Source organism: Acipenser ruthenus, chromosome 45 (genome assembly GCF_902713425.1).
Source record: "Acipenser ruthenus chromosome 45, fAciRut3.2 maternal haplotype, whole genome shotgun sequence".
Taxonomy (NCBI): domain Eukaryota; kingdom Metazoa; phylum Chordata; class Actinopteri; order Acipenseriformes; family Acipenseridae; genus Acipenser; species Acipenser ruthenus.
The window spans coordinates 5,851,327-5,872,028 of NC_081233.1; the positions used below are offsets into that span (position 1 = coordinate 5,851,327).

General features: G+C 39.7%; 1 protein-coding gene across 1 annotated transcript; it reads right to left on the bottom strand.

The window, feature by feature from the left end:
- Positions 1 to 7,120: 7,120 nt before the first annotated feature.
- On the bottom strand, positions 7,121 to 18,705 carry LOC117969898 (photoreceptor ankyrin repeat protein-like). Its single transcript, XM_059013461.1, has 5 exons — positions 18,491 to 18,705; positions 14,947 to 15,298; positions 13,944 to 14,073; positions 12,771 to 12,911; positions 7,121 to 10,508 (listed from the first exon to the last, which is right to left on the bottom strand). Exons 2-5 carry the CDS (start codon positions 15,232 to 15,234, stop codon positions 9,697 to 9,699), a joined length of 1,371 nt encoding a protein of 456 aa, XP_058869444.1. The 5' UTR covers positions 15,235 to 15,298; positions 18,491 to 18,705; the 3' UTR covers positions 7,121 to 9,696.
- Positions 18,706 to 20,702: the final 1,997 nt, after the last annotated feature.

Genomic DNA, 20,702 nt, shown 5'->3' on the forward strand with positions numbered 1-20,702 from the left:
CTATGCTTTACCACACCTCTCTGTGTTTTACAATGCTTCCCTATGCTTTACCATACCTCTCTGTGCTTTACAATGCTTCCCTATGCTTTACCACACCTCTCTGTGTTTTACAATGCTTCCCTATGCTTTACCATACCTCTCTGTGCTTTACAATGCTTCCCTATGCTTTACCATACCTCTCTGTGCTTTACAATGCTTCCCTATGCTTTACCACACCTCTCTGTGTTTTACAATGCTTCCCTATGCTTTACCATACCTCTCTGTGCTTTACAATGCTTCCCTATGCTTTCACCGTGCTTTATTGCAAATAAAAAGGTACACGTGCCCCAGCAGCGTCAGTGTGTGCTCTTTTCTCACTGGTGTATTACTCTTCTAGGGTGGAGGTCAGATATACCTCAGTAAGAAAATACATCACAGAACATCACTGTTTTTTTGTTTACATTTAAAGGTACAGTACAGTGCATCTACGATTCAATTTTCAATTGCTTTGCTCATGAGCTAATTTTGCATTTTGGCATTATTCCTCTGAAATTCTATTTTCTAAAGGCGTTTTTAACAGAGCAGCTGGGCGTTTGGCTTCTTTGCATCTCGTTATACTTCTGCACCTGTTGCTGACGCATTGTTTTCAATCCTGTAAAAGGAGCAGGTGAGTATTTTTAGCTTCACTATGTGACACCTTCTTTATGGCGGAGCAAACTATAAAACAGGATTCTCAATGTAAATCACTCTGGACTGCCCGTAACTGCTTTCTGTTCCATTGATAAATCACAAACTGCATGTTTTAAATGCATGCATATAGTTTCACCAGGTTCTAAAAATGAGCTGCTACAGGATGTCAGAGGGAGGCTGGGATATTTAGTTAAAACATGGAAACCTCTCAAAGATTAATTTAAACTGCATTTGGCTTTAAATCCCTTGTATGGTCCCATGCATGTTACCTTAACATGCTGGTTAAAAATAACTACTAAACTACAAACTGCAACTTACACAAAGCATTAGAGAAGGTGATCTTTTCAAAACATGAATTACTTGAAATGCTTTTCCTTTCTGGTGTATGCTACATTTTATTGCTTTCAACCTATTTTCATTAATATTGCTGTTTGCTCCTGTTTGTCAAATGCAATGGCAAATGTTTCGACTAGAAGTCTTTTTCAGTGTCTTCAGTGTCTTCATGGAAAATCTTTGAGAGTTGAAGTGATTTTAGTTGAGCATTTGGCAGTGGTTCGTTCTTGGGGGAGGGTGAAAGCAGGAACTGATCCACACAGATTTGTGTTTCTCTTCCAGAGAAGCCCACACACTTTGAATTACAGAAGTGACCCTTATCACAAACTGATTAAAACTGGCCCACAGCACAACATAATGAAGATTAACTGACCATTGAATTCAATTTAGCCCTGAAATTGCCAAATCAAGCAGTGTATTTGCAAACTGTTACAGCGCTTTTTTAAAAACTCTTCTGAGTTATCGAACAATTTATATATATATATATATAAACAAAATTTAGATATTTTAATTATTTCTTAGCAGACGCCCTTATCCAGGGCGACTTACAATTGTTACAAGATATCACATTATTTTTACATACAATTACCCATTTATACAGTTGGGTTTTTACTGGAGCAATCTAGGTAAAGTACCTTACTCAAGGGTACAGCAGCAGTGTCCCCCACCTGGGACTGAATCCACGACCCTTCGGTCCAGAGTCCAGAGCCCTAACCACTACACCACACTGCTGCCCGCATTAATTAACATAATGTAATTACAGAAACTACAAAATGATATCACAAAAGTCTACCAGAAGCCATAATAGTAGTACAATATTTCATGTTAGATTTTAAAATGTCACATGTCTACATTTTTGCCAGTTTTTTGTTAAGTATATGGAAAACTACAAAGATGTATGTCATTCAATATGTTAACTTAACATTATTCAGCAGGTTTCATTCGACTTTATGAAGCAAAATGAATTAATTCTATAGGGTGATTCAAAACTTTTGGCCATAGCTGTACAGCTAATGGATTGTTCCTTTGGATCAGGAGTTTGGTAGAAACCTAGTAGAAATTGGGACTACAACCATTTGCCTGCTAAATACCACTGAACTTTGAATATAATTCCTCAGCAAACACTGAAACAAAGAATCAATCTGGATACTTGAGATACTTTGTAGTTGTGGCATCTGACTTATGAACAGTACTGTATGATACTGTATGTAATGACCTGGCATCTCAGCCCATTGAATGGAATGGAAAGTCAAGGGCTGGATGTGAACCCCAAACCGTGCAGTTCAACCATTACCTAACCATTCAACTAAGCAAGCTCTGTGATGGAGAGGTCAGTAAGTGCGTGATGCGGATGTCAGTATTATTCACTGATCAGCCGCTAGGAGGAGATTCATTACAAAGGGGTTCCCTTGGTGTCCATTCGCAGGTCAGTCAGAAGTAGCCCCGAGATCGTGGGCAGTGTGGCAGCGAGTGTTGGCGCACGGCCGCTGGGTTGCAGTCACTGTGGAGCCTGGCCGGTGATTCTCTCACTGGTCTGGTTACTCACGGCACAGCAGCACCGCTTGGCTCTTTCCTCTTCTCTCAACTCGTTTGTTATTTTTGGATCGCCTTGCATTCTTTTACAGCGAGGCTGCTGAAATCTGTATGGAGCTCATTTTAGTAATGATACTCCAGGGTCAAAGAGGCAACAATTGGGTCAAGAACAAACCCATAGTTTTATAAATAAATATAGTGTGTGTATATAAGTAATATCCAGCGTGTGTATATATAGCAGTGGAGCTCAGACATCATTGTGATACACAGACGCATAAAGTCAAGCAGTCTGAAATGATGGAGAAGGACACTGTGGAAATGCTTGTAGAAATTAGATAAATGCATGACCTGTGATGTAATTATTGTTTAAGCACATCTATATTTCAGTGACGTTCCGGTACCTTCAGATTCAGGACCACATCACTGATATATACCATTTTATTAGGACCTGTGCCTAACAGAAGGGCGAGACTATGTGACACACCATGTCATAGACTCCACAAGGTGCTGGAGCCTCGAGGGCTCCATCCCGCCATTCATATTTCACTAAAAGAAATTCAGTGGCAAACGTTTCGACCAGAAGTCTTTTTCAGTGTCTTCCGTGTCTTAAAAATAAAAGACTTCTGTTTGAAATATTTGCATGCGATTAATTTTTTTCTTTTAATATTTCTGAATTCAGCCCTATTGAGTATTTAATAGTTTAATAGTTAGGGATCTTTAATAATTCAGACAAGCCATTCTTTTCCCCTCTATTTGCCTCTTACTGTCTTGCTGACCACTGTCCATTTGTTTTGCTGTTGCTGATCCAGTCTGACCAGCAGGACTGTCCTCACCACTGTCCATGCTGTTAGATCGTTCTCCATTTCTGGTGAACTGTTCCTGCAGATTTATAGCAGATTTATCACTTCACTTAAAACAGACTGCCCAGTTCAACCGTGTTCAATAAAAGCAAACACAAAAGCGAGGGGTTCACTTAATGACCGTACTGTTAGAAAGCTGAAAGATTTCTTTCGCTGAACTTCAAAGCCAGTTGGTGTTTGTGTGTGCATTTTTTTGTTGTTGGCATAGACTGAGATAGCACAGTAAGAACTGTTTCTGGAATGCTGTTTTGTAAATTGCCAAATACTGTATTACAGTGCTTTGTTTTGCAATCGTTTTCACAGATTTGCTTTGTAGGCCTAAAGTATACTTGCAGTCTCGTACAGCATCTACAATGTAGTATAACAACTCCTTCTGAGATAGGGTATTTTCACAAATACTATGGCCCACTGGAACCAGTTACATCAGATATGACCAGTTCTAGTGTATTTTACAAGGCAATGTGCTGGGCAGGCAGGGCAGCCCCCCTACGCCGTGCTTGGCTGTAGCTGCACACCCTATTGACAATGTTATGGCAGGTGTTTCTCATTTCTCTTTAGATAAACTTGGGTCATTGTTGTTTTAGCTCATTTCCCAACAGCACTTAACTTATCAAGCGTTTAAAAACCTAAAACAACAACAAAATATTAATAAAAAAACAAACAAACACAACACAACCCAGTTATCACATGTATCACAAGACACGTTGAGAGGCTGGGTGCTGTTTTCAGATCTCATCAAGCTGTAATAGTAACCCAGCCTGGGAAATGTATTGCAGAAAGACGAGAGTCAGCTGTCTTGGGGCCTGGCGCGCTCACAGTCTGCTCTCTAGACAGACTGGGAAAGTCTCCGAGCCTCCTCCATGGCTCCAGCCTCATTTCAGTTCATTAATAATAAATATATGCTTCCTTTCAACACATCTCTGAACCCGTTGCACAGCTCTCAAATCATGGTATGTTCTTTAAACTCTCCAAGGCGAGACAACAGGTCATCGTCTCCCCTTGTTGGTTTACCCCAATCGCTACAAGCTGAGCCTTACTGTACCTTCCACGTGTTCTTTCCTCCTTCTCTCCTCTCCATCTCCCTTAAATAATAATTTGAATGCTTTATCATGCTGTTGCCTCACTTACTGAATGGTCATTCTGACATAAACTGTGAAAGTGTAGGAGTAACACTTTTAAACAATGGCCGCAAATTCATAAAGAATCCCGACTGAATGCCACAGGAATAACACCTGAATATCTTCTGCACCTCCTCTGAGTTCTGAAGTCATTCATTTAGAATTCAGTCCTGTTATTTTGTGACCTGTGATTCCCCATATTTTCTCCATGTACTCCAGGGTATGAATGCATGCCTTATACATGTGATTAATAGCAGAGAGGGCTCCTGTACAGTAGTCATCCCCACATTGTAAAATGTTAACTGATACTTAAAGGTGTAGTAACCCTTATAAAAGTTGCCCATAGTAAAAGCATGGCAAAATGTAAAAAAGCATAGTGAAAGCATGGTAAAGAACAGTAAACATTGTAAAGAACAGCAAGGTATGGTAAAGCATATTAATAAACATAAGAACGTAAGAACATAAGAAAGTTTACAAACGAGAGGAGGCCATTCAGCCCATCTTGCTCGTTTGATTGTTAGTAGCTTATTGATCCCAGAATCTCATCAAGCAGCTTCTTGAAGGATCCCAGGGTGTCAGCTTCAACAACATTACTGGGGAGTTGGTTCCAGACCCTCACAATTCTCTGTGTAAAAAAGTGCCTCCTATTTTCTGTTCTGAATGCCCCTTTATCTAATCTCCATTTGTGACCCCTGGTCCTTGTTTCTTTTTTCAGGTCAAAGAAGTCCCCTGGGTCAACATTGTCTATACCTTTTAGGATTTTGAATGTTTTGCAGGGAAAACTGCAAAAATACCATGCAAAAATACTGTGGTAAACTTTTATAAGTTTACAGTAAGCCTACTTACTGTAAGTCGTAGGCAGGGCTGGTATATCACACGTAATGTACTTATGATGAAGTATGGCAAAAAAGTAAAATAGTACTAGGGTTGAATAACCAAGTAAGCTTGCGATAAACAGCCCTGTTGCCCTTAATATTTTTGGCTAGCTACATTACACACAGCTGGTAAATGTCACAACATGCATTAAAAGAAATAAAGATAACAAGTTTGTCAGCGACTTCATTCCATGTTTTTTTTTTTTTTTTGGCTTCATGTTTTTTTTTTTTCCCGAATCGCTCCCAAGCTTGTCCTTTTCCCAGGATTCTATAATGGGAGCAGTATATTGTTCCTGTCATTGTCACAAATAAAACAGCTGTGCTCTGGCCAGAGAGTCGCCCCCCAAGCATTTCATTCCAATCAATACTAGGGAACGTGACTCCCATCTCTAATTAAGAAACGCTCGTGCAACTGTTTTGGCGCGGATTACTGAATTTTACAATATCAGGTTTGTTGGCTTCAAAGATTTAAAAATAAATAAATAACAACCCTGATACAACGGTAATCACAGCATAACTACACCGCTTACTGCTTCTTAAATTAATGCAAATGGAAGGTGAGTGACGATGGCAAAGCCAGTGACAGAAGAAAAGATCAGGAATTAGTTTGGTTCATTAAGGCTCATTCCTGGTTAGCACACCATTCTCCCCTACTGGGGGAATCTGATCTTAAAAGCACAGAATCGAGTCTTTTTTCAAATGTTCCCAGTGTTTCAGATCCTACTACTTCACCTGGTAGGCTATTCCATGCATTTATAACTCTCTGTGTAAAAGTGCTTCCTAACTTCTGTTCTAAACTTTTACTCAGCATCCTTCATGCCTTCTTGTTCTTCTCTCTGTGCTACATTTGAAGCAATGTCTTGTGTTCACTTTATCTAGACCATTTATGATTTTATAGACTTCAATCAAGTCCCCTCTTTCCCTTCTTTTTTCTAGGCTGAAGAGATTATTTTAAGCTTTCCTCACAGCTCATGTCTGAAGTCCTGGGATCAGCCTAGTTGCCCTCCTCTGCACCTTCTTGTAGTGAGGTGACCAAAACTCCACATAGTATCAGTGTTTTAAAAACTTTTTAGGGTCATGAAATTGAACAGTTTTATAGCAAAAGTGTTGAGAGATTTAGCATTGAATTTACAACACTGAATTAACTGCTTCATAGTCAACGCTGCCGAGTAAATATGAGCTTCATTAATACAGGTTGAAACATACTTTCTTTTTTCCCAGTGTAGCGGGCAGTGTTGTGGGATGCACTGCCATTACGGATTCTGTCCCCTGTCGGTGAGATGAGATGAGGTTAAAAGCTCTATAACCACAAATCCAGACGAGCCCGGCTCTTTTGCACAGTGGTTAAGACGCTTGCTTGCAATGCGCGGGGTCGTCAGTTCGCGCCCAGCCTGCTCCCTGTCACACAAGCATTGCATTTATTATTCCCTGAACATTCAAGGAGTGCCTTGTCTATTTCACTCGTGACGACAGCTGTAAAAACCCATTGACAAGCTTCGGGGACATCTGTACATTTTCCAAACTTTTTTTATGACTGGAGGTAACGACTCATGCTGTGTTCAATACTCTTCTCCCCCACCCCATTATCATAGGAAACACATTAACCATCCTCTTAGATCTGGTTTTACAATATAGCGTATCTTCTGTCTCCAACACGTATCATTTATACAACTTCACTTCATCCTAAAAAGAAAAGAAGATAGCGCTTTCGAGCAAAAACCCAGCAGGGGAAACAAACGTTTATTATTATTTTATTATTATTATTTATTTCTTAGCAGAAACCCTTATCCAGGGCGACTTACAGTCGTAAACAAAAATACATTTCAAGAATCACAGTACAAGTAATAATACAATTAAGAGCAAGATAAATACAATGACTTTGGTTCTAGCAAGTACAATTATGGCAAAATACGATTCAATAACGGAGCAGATAACAGTGTCAGGGATAGTTACAGCAGGATATAATTAAATACAAAATACTACAGATTTAGAAATTGCAACGAAACCACAGATGAGATATTCTCGGTACGCACCTGGAAAATACAATATAGAACTGTCAGGGAGTGCGGGAGCCTTAGAAACTTGAGCAACGGCAAAGACAAAAGTTCCCTTTAATCAGAAACAGCTGTTGGAAATTGCGTAAAGCAGTCGGAGGTCACAAGACCGTTACGTGGTCTGCTTTTATAGAAACATCAGAAGCAGCTAGTTATTACTTGGACTTTTTTTGCTGATACCCTTTCAGAAAAGTTATTAAAAAAACACAATCTGTGTATCATTATAATACTAGTGTAAAAGACCATTAGCAGACCACAGATTAGTCAGCAATGGCAAAGCAATGCATGGCGAACACATATTGCACAGGAGTCCTGATCTGGTAGCACACTGTCTAGTACTGAGAAGGTGTTCATCCCATTATGATAGTATGCGTCAAATATAAAAAAAGGTAAAACGTTACATGGTGTGTCTTATTACTGTGTATTAATATAGTAGTTACTCAGTAAATACATGTGTACTTACACATAATTACAATGTTATTATGCATACCATGAACTTAATGTGTAAATCCTTTTCCATGATATATGTAAGTACACAGTTTTATCAGGAAAGGGTTAGGGTTATATTGTGCAAAGATATTTACACATTAAGTACATTGTAACTATGCATTACAACATTGTACTTATGTTTAAGTACACAGATATTTACAATGTAACTACTATGTAAATACACAGGAATTCGAGACACTTCATGTAAAGTGATACCAAAAAAAAAAAAGGAAGATTTGTTACCTGATGTAATTACATGGTTCACCATTTTACAAACCATGCCCATGTAATTACACTCCACAGATAGTTACAGTGCGAGGGGTTAAGTGATAATGAATGTGCTGTCTTATCCTGAGTGGAGGCCACTGCACTGTGAGTATCCTGAGTCCACAGTGGATTACAGCTTTAATTCTGTCACTTATAGGCACATGTTATTTATACCACACGGCTGGAAACGGACAGCTTATGCCAGATCCAGACCCTGCTCCCATAAATACATTCAAACTGTTTTTAAAGACTTTATTTATTGTCTAAAGACTGTATCGTTTTTTAATCTCTCGGCTCATGTTTTCACTTAGAAAATACAATACAAGTAAACCAAAATAAACCAGAAACAGCAGCCTAGTTCTGTAATAAATAAACTTGATCCTCCTAGTCTTTGGGTATAACATGTGTAGGGAAGAGCCTGGAGATCTGGGTAACACTTTACATTGTGTCTCTAAATACTGTGTATTTGCATATTAGTTACTTAGTAAATGCATGTGTACTTACACATAATTACATTGTTATTATGCATAGTTACAATGTACTTAACATTAATAAGAGACACTTATTGTAAAGTGTTACCAAGTTTTCAATATTCCATCCCCAGTGTTATGTTAGCAGAGACATATAGTGGTCTGATCCACACAATAATACACTTGAAGCATAAAAGAAGTGAACTGTTCAAAGGGATAGATTTCAATAATTCAATACAGCACTGCTATATCACCCCATTCTTCACCCAGACACTTAAGAGGTTACCCCAAAAATACAATGTCAAAGACGACCTTCCAGAGCAATGACTTGAGCCAGAAAACCTGGATATGGAGCGTACTTCAGGAAAATATCCACAAATGCCTCCATAAAAGAGGGAAATAACGCAGATGCTGTATTTTATAGTGAATCCATATTGACATTGTATGCCAAGGCTGATATTTCCAAAGAAACGGTTTCAAACAATGACGGGACAGCACGTTATAACAACAGATGATGTTATTTTGTGCTGTTTTAACAGGTCTTTTTGTTATGGATTGGATGGTCAAAAGAATATGGCATATGCTGATCACAGTATAAATCCATTCAAGTAATAGTACAGTGTAAATTAGCTCGGTGCTGCTTGAGCTGAACAATAACTAAACCATCATTCCAGTCTAGATAACGCAAGTGTTCCCTGAATAAATAGGCTTTGTATTGAAATCCATTCCTGTCCATTTGTCCCTCCAGTGACACTGGGAAAGGCTGGATATGCATCTAGTCAGTATGGTCAATGTCAGATTTATTCCTCACAAATGCCACCAATTCCCCATTGCAGGATCAGAAACAGAGACTTGTGATCTCACAGACGGAAGACCATGTTTACTTTGGAAAAATGAAAAAATGTAAGTTCCATCAAGAGAAGAACCTGCTAGAGAAGCAAACTTCTCAAGGTTGCATCTCAGCAAGCTTGCAATTCAGTCCTGTTTCTTGGAGGTGTGTTGAAGTTGGAACCAGCTGATCAGCAAATTCACTTCTTCTCCTCCTTGTCCTTCTTGTCCTTCTTCTCCTTCTTGTCCTTCTCCTCTTTGTCCTTCTTCTCCTCCTTGTCCTTCTCCTTCTCCTCCACCTTCTTCCTCTCTTCCTTCAGCTCTTTGTACCTCCACTTGGGCAGCTCCAGAAAATGCTTGCTCTTGGACTTTTTCTTCTTCTCCTTCTTGGGCGTGGGTTCCGTGCTCTTGGACACCTTGATCTGGGGGATGCACCCCGCTGGGAAGACGCTGTTGCGTCTCATGCTGAAACCTTGGACACCCCCTGTGTTGGACAGAATGCTCCCTCTCTGGGATTCCTCTGTGATTCCACAGCAGGAGGAACTATCCGATCCTGACCCATTTGAGTGCTGCACAGATCTGTTTTCCACCTGCTTGCCCGGATATTGCCGGAGGATCTCTGGGACGGTGAAGCGTTTCTTCCCAACGGCTGGTGGGCTGGTGGGACACAGCGGGCGGCAGCCGGTGGTCACAAAGGGACTGGAAATGCCAGTGGTCATCCGGACCATGTGGTCCAGCACCCCGTCATCTTCAGGGTCATGTGGGAAGTTGATGGTGAAGGTGGAGCGGATCCTTTGAGTGATCTTCTCGCTCCTGGTCTTGACCGTCACTGCTTTGGCCACCAGGTTTCTCAGCTCTGGCCATTCCGGTGTGTAGCGGTCACAGAACTGCTCGGCGCAGGGCTTCTCTAGCAGGCGGCGCATCTTGGTCAAGGTCTCAAAGCGGCCGGTCAGTATCGCCCACTCTTTGGCGGTCTTGCCTCTTGTCGGGTCGACCGCATTCAAATCAACACCTGGGAGAAAAGGGAGAAGAGGCCTCAGCTGAAATCATCTGATTATGATGGACAAGGTAGTTCATTGATCAACTGCACAGCTATGGCCAATGTTTTGCATCACCTAGAATTTTAGGATTGAGACATAATTAAAAAAAAAAATATATATATATTTTTATCTTGTATTTAACATCATGTATGTAGGGAAATAAATCTGACAAATGATTCTTTTTTTATCAAAAATACTGTATATGTATAAAAGAAAATAATGTTAATACAATCGTATAAACATTAGATACAAGCAAGCAAAGACGCGCAGGTCCCAGCATCCCCTAATGTATACGTTTGTATCGTAACACAGACCTCCGTGGAGTCAAATCAAAGAATTGACTGACGATTCAAACTAAAACATTACATTAAATACTATGAATATATTAGCATTTCCACCCCATTTCTTATACTCTCTTCCAATCAGTATGGATCCACCCTGCTATCACACACCTTCAGCACACCTCCTGGTAAGGGGGGAGAACTCACCCAAATCTATCACATTCTATAGTGCGTCACATTTAAGCATTTTACAGACTATCTTAACCTAATCTGTTAGAAACTGTTTCAAACGAGTCCTTTGTTTGTGGTGTTCTGTTTTCACACTGTGTCTCCACTCCTCCACACATCTTGATTAGACACCTGGTAACTTTGGCGCTCTGCCCAGATACCAAGATAAGAGAGACTGCAAATGTCTTGATTAGCTAGTTACATGTGCTTTAAGCTGTATCAAAATATGAAAATAAAACTTTAACATAGAAGTAAAGAAAATTAAAATCAAATACATAATTAATACTTTATGCAGAATGTCATCTCCTACAATGTAATCAAAGAAACAACAAAATGATATCGCAATAGTCTAAAGGAATCCATAATAGTAGTACAGTATTCCGTGCTAGATTTAGAAATGTCAATTTTTGTACAATATTCAATATGTTAACATTATTCAGCAGCAGGTTCCATTCGACACTATGAAGAAAAATGAGTTAATTCATTAAGGTGGTGCAAAGCTTTTGGCCAAAGCTGTACATCTAAATAAACTCTAAAGGAAACTACTACAATCCTTTAAAAATGAATGGAATAGAATAGATATTGATAAAAACTTTGAGTAGAAACATTTAACATTTTTTCTCTTTTAGTATTTATAGAAACAATGAATTAAGGTTTATTAGAAACTCTGTAAAGGAATATCTTTACTTCTTGCAGTATGAAATCAATTTGAAATCACACAAAGGGGAAAAACACTCGACAAACCTGGCACCAAACAACACTGATTCAAGGTCTCTTAAGCACTTAACCTAGTACTATTTATGTAACTAGATTCCGTTTCTTGAACAAAACACATTTCTGGCAACACATAACTCTGCATGTGAAAAAGCCAGGCTCGTGAGGCTGGATTTAAATGATAATATAGAGGGGTGGCTAAGCATTGCATCAGATTCATATGTGATACAGAAATGGGCATTTCTTTCTGTAATATTAAGGTGTTAATTAAAAAGACTGGAGCAAATGATGGAGAAAAAATCCATAAGTGTATTATTATTATATATTGTGTCCTTGTGAGAGTTATTCTACTTCATTTTACTACCTAGTGGTGTTAAATGAATTCTCTGTTTAATCTTTTATTCATCTTCATGTAAGTGAGCTCTACTCTTTGCTGTTGGTACTTGATATTCAAGAAGGCCAATTATATATTTTTGGTGTTTTTTTAAGCACCAGCGCCATCTAGTGCACAGCAGAGTATTGCCAGGAAAACAAAAAGGAGACTTGATCCATAGTGTCAGATCACTAGATGGTGCTTGCTCTTACTTCTGTAAAGACACTTTGGCTGATATAGCCTAAGTTGCATGCATATACAGTAATGTGCAAATGTATTGGAACACCTCAAGATGTATCCTTTATATACCGACCTGCATGAAAACCTCTGGGGGTGAGAATTTCAATTTTCGGTTAGTAATCAGTGATATAGAAGCTCATGTGTGAAAATGCTAGAGCACGTTTTGCTTTAATTAGGTTTGCATTTGACTTACAGTCAAAGCCCCTAAGAGAGACTTAGCAAACAAAACAAAAACATGATACTGAAATAACTGAAACCACTCACGATGACTGCAAACATTGCACAAAAGGGAATGACAAATAAATACATTTGAAACAACTTCCTCATTAAAGAAAAGGCGGTGCAAGGTGAACTGAACTGCCCCATATTGTCCATGCAAACCTGCTGGAGTCACTCACCTGCCATCATCAGGGATGAGACGCACTCGCTCCTCCCCTGCATGGCTGCTTTCATGAAGGCCGTGAACCCCCGGATGTCCCGTCTCTCCAGGTCCACCCCCGGGTAGTAATTCAGGAGGTAGTTCACGATGGTCATGTGCCCTGTGCATAATAAAGCTTGAGTCAGCTGTGAAAAAAGACGTCTTCATTGTGAAAGAGATGCAGTTTTGCTGATCATATTAAACACTAGGGATGTGTATAATAGTTTGTTTAAACATGGGCCTGTTCTATACAACATGACATACAAAGGATATGTACTGCTCTTGCAATGGTCCCATTCAAAGACTTAAGTTAAAAACTAATATGTATATATATATATATATATATATATATATATATATATATATATATATATATATATATATATATATATATATATATCTATATATATTTGGAATTGCCTTCAAGAAGTATTCTGTAAATCCAGTTAACAACGACAAAAGTTGGTAGCTTTTAACCTAAGATTTTGAATGGGACCAGTACAGGAGCAGTATGTATCTTTTTAAAAAGTGGTGCTATGTTGTGTAGAATAAGCCCATTGTTTAAACAAACTATAGTACCCGACTGTGACAGAGACAGAATGATTCTTGGTGATAAATCTCCCTCCCAACCTGTGAGGGCGCTGTGTAAAGAGAACAGAGTGCCCTGGACTGGATGGCCTGACAATTCATTCCCAGGGTTGGAAGTCGGCCATATAGAAAGGGGGCGGAGCTACGGTACATTAAGTCATCGCTCCAGAGGGAAAGCGATGTGGCAACCGCGGATTGGAGGAGAAACGGCTGCACTCGCTAACCAAGGGGACGTGACTGAAGGTACAAATGGGGGGCGTGGCTAGGTGATCAGTTCCTTTTGTTATTGTTAAGAGCGAACCAAGAAAGGAGAACTGTAAACTAACTGTGAGTGTTTAGTTTGTTTGTCGTGTCTGATTACACTGTTTTTTATTATTAGACGGCTAACACGATCTGGAGCTGTCGCTACAGATCAGCACTAAACCCGGACAGCACGTCACCATTGTACACGGATAAATTGTATTTCACCACGAGCACCTGTGCACTGCAACCCACTTTCCTGCACCGACCCAGCGTTTACCCTTCTTGCTGGTAAGAGGAGGAGGAAGGATGGGGAGAGTCTCACCTGCCTGGGCCGCTATCATGAGGGCGGTGTTCCCGTCGTTGTCCTGGTGGTTGACGTCCAGGTAGGGACATTTGTCCAATCCGAAGACAATGTCCACAAAGCCCTTGTAACATGCCACCATCAGGCCGTTCTGTACGTGAGGGGGAAAAAAAAAACGACATCTTATTTATTTCAAAGCACAAAGCGGTAGCAGGCAGCTTTTAATCTATAACTCTGAATTTGAAACACCCGCGTATTTTTGATAATTAAGTATAAAAATACAGGCAATTAATCAAACAGATCTCCACAAGAAAAGGGGGACCAGTGACAATTAATAGGAGGTGTTTTGTCATCACACAGGGGCCATATAATTGGAAAGGCAAAAGGATTTCCCTGGTGGTTAATCACAGAGTGCTTTTGTATTTCATTTTGTATTTGTGTCTGTGAGGACGGGGTGGGGGGGGGGGGGTGGGGGGTATTGGACTGATGTTGTAATGGCAGGGAGTGGGGATTGACGACTGTAATGATGGTTGATTATGAGGGGGTGGGGAGGGGGGGGGGGGGGGGGGGTTCTGAAACTAGCCAAAACCTAACAACGTAATATATCCCTAAAGGTAAGAAAATCCTAAAATATACAGCAGTGTGCACATTTATTAGAACACCTCAAGATTTGTCCTTTATATCCTTTATACACTGACTTGCATGAAAAATGGGTGTGAGAATTTCCATATTTGGTCAGTGATACAGAAACAATAGGCACTTGTGTCTTAAACAACTTCTACAAAGTATTTTTTACTATATGTGGCTATGTGTTACTTTTCTCTTACTATTTAAAATTGCACGTGTGGCCTATTAAAGTAATCATTTAAATTAGACAATCGCTAATTTTGACAATTTTCCAAGATTTTCAGTTGCAGTGGTTTGATTTCATGTGCACAACCAATCAAAACTACAGCAACAATGGAGTGTTCTGATACATGTGCACACCGCTGTGTAGGCAGCGTGAGCAGCTCTCTGGAGTCACCCTTCCGTTGATGTCGAGCTCCAGGACCTCCTCCTCGGACACGCCCCTCTCCAGGCACTCATGCAGGGCCCTGGCATTGTTCTCTTTGCAGGCCTGGTACAGAGTGAGGGCCGCTGAGCTGTCCCTGCTGCTGCTGCTGTCCTCCGAGTCGTAATCAGGGAAGACGGAGTCTTCAGAGAACAAGCTGGCCCCATCAGGGTCCTCCCCGCTCGCCCACGAGACCTCAGAGCAGTCCTCCAGGTCCCCCGCATCCAGATCGGGGTCCTTCTCGTCGTGTCCATCCGACATCCAGCCTTCGCCCCCGGGCTCACACAGCAGCAGCGGCCCCTTTCATAGCTCCATGGTGGGAGAGCTGCCAACACAAGAAATTAAGAACATTTAATTAATACTTGTCTAGGTTCCGAGCTGCTGAATGATCTCAAAACCCTGTCAAGCGCCATAGGATCCCAATGATCCACAACATGACTAGGTAACCCATTCCATACCCTCACCACTCTCTGTGTGAAGAAGTGTATCCTACCCTCTGTCCTAAGTCTGTGTCCACTTCGAACTGTGTCCTCTGGCCCTGGTTTCTGTGTGTATTGGCTAACGTCAAACGTTGCTTTAAGGATGATCTCCTGTGGGATTCTGGGGTTTTTCAACCAATGGGTTGTCAATAAATAATCTCATTAGAAACATGCAACTACAGTATATACCCAGAATCTATTCCTCTCAATAACTTATACTAAATAATGCTTACACCATGTTTCATCACAATTGGTTTTACTAGTATATGGAGAAATGCGTGACATACAGTCGTGTGCAAATGTATCAGAACACCTCATTGCTTCTGTAGTTTTGGTTTGTTGTGCATATGAAATCAAACCACTGGAACTGAAAATATTGGAACATTGTCAAAATAGGCAAAGGAGTGATTGTCTAATGACTGATGACTTTAATAGACCACACATGCAATTCACTTAAAATAGTAAGAGAAAATGAACACATAGCCCCAAATGGTAAAATGTAGGAACTTTTTAGGAGTTGTTTAAGATGCCTAATTACAGCACAAAGCGGTCAATGCATAGCAACTGCACAACTGAGTCCTGATAAGCATGGGATTACTGTGCAAAAACATATAAACAAATAATCAAACCGCCTCCGGCAGCTTTGCTGTAAAGAGAGAAAAGATCCCATGACAGCGATGCACGCGACTGTGAGCTGAGACCCCTCTGGATCTGCTTCTTCTTGTGAGCTGGAGGTGTTACACCCGGTAATCTAGATCAGCCATGCTGCTCAGAGAAACACCTTAAAAACCATTTGTTCCTGATACACAATAGCCTATTCATTTCCCTACCTCTTAATCCCACTTTCTGTGCTTGATCTTATATTGCCGTTTATAGTTTAGGATTGAGTAAGTAAGTAATTTATTAACACTTATAAAATACAATATCCAATTATTATAGAGCATTAAAATTCCAGTACGTTCTACAATTGCGCCATCAATTCTTTCCACTTATGTGAAATATACCTGCAGCTGAAGAATCTAGTACTGGTTCCACTCTCCCGAGTAGTGGTTAGGGCTCTGGACTCTTGACCGGAGGGTCATGGGTTCAATCCCCGGTGGGGACACTGCTGCTGTACCCTTGAGCAAGGTACTTTACCTAGATTGCTCCAGTAAAAATCCAACTGTATAAATGGGTAATTGTATGTAAAAATAATGTGATATGCTAAAAAAAAAATAAAAAAAAATGGATAAATGGATTTTAAACAAGCATGAAATCGTTTTATTACATCCTATTGAATTTAGCAGCATTATCACTGTCATTGTGTGTGCCCTTTTAATTATATATATATATATTATATATATATATATATATATATATATATATATATATATATATATATATTTTTTTTTTCTTTTTTTTCAAATTCAGAAGGCGGTATTGGCATCATTTCCTGCGCTGTTGGTCAGCATCACTTCCTCAGGGTTTCCCTACCAGACCATGCTAGTGACCTACAGCACAGGAAGTAATACAAGTGGCAGGAAGCAGTAACCTAAATACATTGTGTTGTACTTGAACGACCTGCTTATCTCTAATGAAAGAGGATTTTGAGCTAAATGTACCTTATTCAGCAGGATTACCAGAGGCTAACTAAGAGTGTCAGTTAAAATTTAAAAGTACATTTTGCAAGTTACCTTACTTTATGTGCCTTGAAAAGTGACGATGCAACGCATAACCCCATACTGCTGCAAGTTAACTAAAATGGAATTACCTGGCGTCTGTGTTTTAACAGATCTTAAAGACTTTACCCTTACTGCTGATTTATATTTGGTAGACATTCGTTTGCAACAGCAGATCGTTGGAATGTTTTACACGAGATTTGAAAGCTGTGCACTAAAACTACGTTTGGTGACTGTACGCAAACTGTGAACAAAGTTTTCTTTCAGAATAAGTAGCGTGCACAGAATGCTAGAAAAGTGATGAAAATCAATCAGGATTTCACATCAGAATTAACTTCAAATAAAAAAAAAGTCCCTGACAGCTACCTCCTTTGATCTCTCAGCCTGTTTTTAAAACACTGCTCTCTGTTAAACGTTTCATTCGGTATAAGACTATAAGGGTGTATTTCATATCCACACATTTCACAGTAAAAGTCCCTCTCAGCACCACTTGAAAATGATAAGGGACTTTTATTTAGATACAAACTAAGATGCAAATTTAATCCAAATATATATTACTCCCTTTAAAATTTAAAATTGTACCCCCAGCTCAACAGTTTACAGTCACCATGACCCACAAATCAGTTATGAAGAACAGACTTTGTTAAGTCCAGATGTTTACATTCCCAAAAGTCACTGTAATTTTAGCTCTAGCTTTCTCCTCCATCGAAACCCGCATGGCTCTTAGAGCCAAATTAGACGAGCTACCACAGTACGTGCAGCAGTGGGAGGTTATACATGTTTTTAAAAGAACTGACATTTCAAATTCTAACATGAAATACTGTACCACTATTACGGCTTCCACTAGGCTTATGCAATATAATTTTGTAGTTTATTTGATAACATTTGATAAATTATGTTTATATCATGTCTCAATCCAAAAATCTAGGTGATGCAAAACTTTTGGTCATAGCTGTATGTTGTAACCATGCATAATAACATTATAATTATGTGCAAGCACACGTGTATTTACTAAGTAACTACTATGTAAATACACAGTAATCAGAGACGCTTATTGTAATCTGTTACCCAATGTTCTGTTCTGTGATTTGTGTTGAGTGTCTGATTAGCCAGAACTACTCAGTTTTACTGTTCGCTCAAAGTGCACCAGAATCCACCTCTTACAAACTAAGAGACGCCCTACACACAACCTATTCATTTACATGAGGATGCTATTATAAAGGAACACTTTCAGGGAGAAATTAAACATCTGGAACAGCAGCAATCTGCTGAACTGCAAATAAGTCATTTCTTGTTAGTTTTACTCTTTTACAAAACCACAGCCTGCAAGACTTCTTAGTGCAACCCACCTTCTAAATTCAAAACCTAAAATCCACTTACCATAAAGATCTGTGTTTCCTCTAAAAAGACTCTTGCAAACTGTTGCCCCACTTCCTATGTTTCTTGTTTTTTTTTATATTTACTTCCCCCACCCTCAGCGAGTCATACAAGAAACGTCCGGGACATCAACACGACACTGCAATCTCCTTTCGGCTTTGTGTCCCATTAGCTCAGACACCTGACTCCTTCAGCCAATGCTGGGTTAAAGACGGAGAGTCTTAATTGAAAATGTTTCTGAGGGGCAGGCAGCATGCTCCCTTATCCAGATTAGTGGAGATTTCAAAGGGTTTACAGTGACGGGAGGTTTCCTGGCTTTAAACAACAGGCTGAGGAGGCTAAAAGGAGAAGCTTACTGTGTGAAGCTGTTGTGAAGTGAACATTATCATTTGATTACACACTTTGTTTTGAGGTCTACCCTTATAAAAGTGTCCCATAGTAAAAGCACAGCAAAGTGTAATAAGGCACAGTGAATGCATGGTAAAGCATTGGTAATCAATGCAAAGACTGGCATGGTATGGTAAAGCATATTACTAAACATGGGACATGCAGGGGAAAACTGCAAAAATACCATGCAAAAATACAGTGGTCATTTTTATAAGGATATAAAATGATAATTTGCCTTCAAGTGACTTCCAAAAATGAACTATTAACTACAGAAGAATGCCTCTTGCCTCATTTGCATGTGTGTATTGAATCCTATGCAGGCTCACTTGTGCAATGTTGCTAATTGTATGCAATCAATCTGTCCTGCTCTACATCCATTTCTTAATGTGAGCGTCATCTAAACATCTTTCAATATTGCTCCCACCTCATAATGCTGCACAGCATACTGTAGGTCACATGGCTGGAGCAGGACTCCTGGAACTACAAAACAAGAAGTGATTAGGGACAGGAAGCAGTAGCAAATGCAATACAGCATTGTGAAAGCATGCTCAAGCATTGGTAAGCATTGAAAAGACCAGAGAGGTGTGGAAAAGCATATTAAACAACATGGCAAACCATGCTAAGCTATAGTAAATGCACAGGAAGACAACAGGAAAAGCATGGGGCAATCACAGATTTACTGTGCAGATTTATAGACCAGAATAAAAAAGGTGCTTATTGTGGACCTGGGAATGAAATGGGCTTTGAAATCAGACCTCCAGGCTTGGTTATGAGCCTCACAAAACGCTTGGCAGCCTTCTAGTGGCACAAAGCAGCGTGAGTTTGACACACGTTCTGCTTTAGCCAATTATCCCTGCTTTAGAACCTTAGAATACAGAATGCCAGTGATGTAACTAAGAATGTCACATGGATCAAGATTCCGTGACTCCCTGAGTGCTAATCTCAGTACATAACAGTACATTTAGAGGGGGGGCAATAAATAGAAACGCCTTTATTAAAATGGATGGGAAGCCTTGAGCATAGATTTAGACGCAATTAGATACTGTACAATATAGAAGAATAAAGGAAAATAAATGAAGAAATAGACTCAATACCACAATGTCAGAATATTTAAATGTAATGGAATAGCAGATTGTTACATCATTAACTATGTAGTAAATGACATCAACACAACACTTTATATATACAAGGGTACATTATGAATTCCCCAGACAAATCCAAAGCCAAGGAGTCATTTAAAAGGAAATTATTAAACGCGTGGGATTATAGCCGTATCTATTGACCTTCCTGAAGTGGCAAAGCCCTACTTGCAGCAGTAGGAGGTTATACACAGCATCTTCATCTGCTGTTATTACTATGAATTTTGCAATTTACACTCAAAGAGAAAATGCGTCTGTATCCTCAACAGCAGAAACTCATTTGGAGGCATCAACAAACTGGACTGCCAACAAGGTCTGGTTTTTCATAGAGAAGAAAGATAAAAATTAAGAAAGCAATGAATTGTATTCCAGCGTCGAAATGAACAACAACGGGGGCTAGCTTTAAATAGCTACTGGAAACAATGTAAGCAAACGTACCTCTTTTGTGTCTATCTGAAGGACTGCTCCTTTCCACGTTGTTTTTCCATAGCAATTCATAGTGTGGACCAGCAGGTGGCGCCACCATACCTTACAGAAGAACAGATGGCTATTTCCAGCAGTCTAACATACAGTAGACTGTACTGCAAACAGCAGGGTAAGCTTGGACTGCAAAGCAGAGTGCAAAGAATGAGCTTTTTTGTGTAAAATGCCCACAACTTTAAAACAAAAACAAACTCCAAGTATTCCCA

Excerpts from the sequence above, each read along its gene's own strand:
- LOC117969898 (XM_059013461.1), bottom strand. The coding sequence starts at position 15,234 with ATGTCGGATGGACACGACGAGAAGGACCCCGATCTGGATGCGGGGGAC. Across the intron at positions 12,912-13,943 it reads CATGATAGCGGCCCAGGCAG|GGCACATGACCATCGTGAAC; the intron begins GTGAGACTCTCC and ends TATTATGCACAG. Across the intron at positions 10,509-12,770 it reads CTCATCCCTGATGATGGCAG|GTGTTGATTTGAATGCGGTC; the intron begins GTGAGTGACTCC and ends CTTTTCTCCCAG.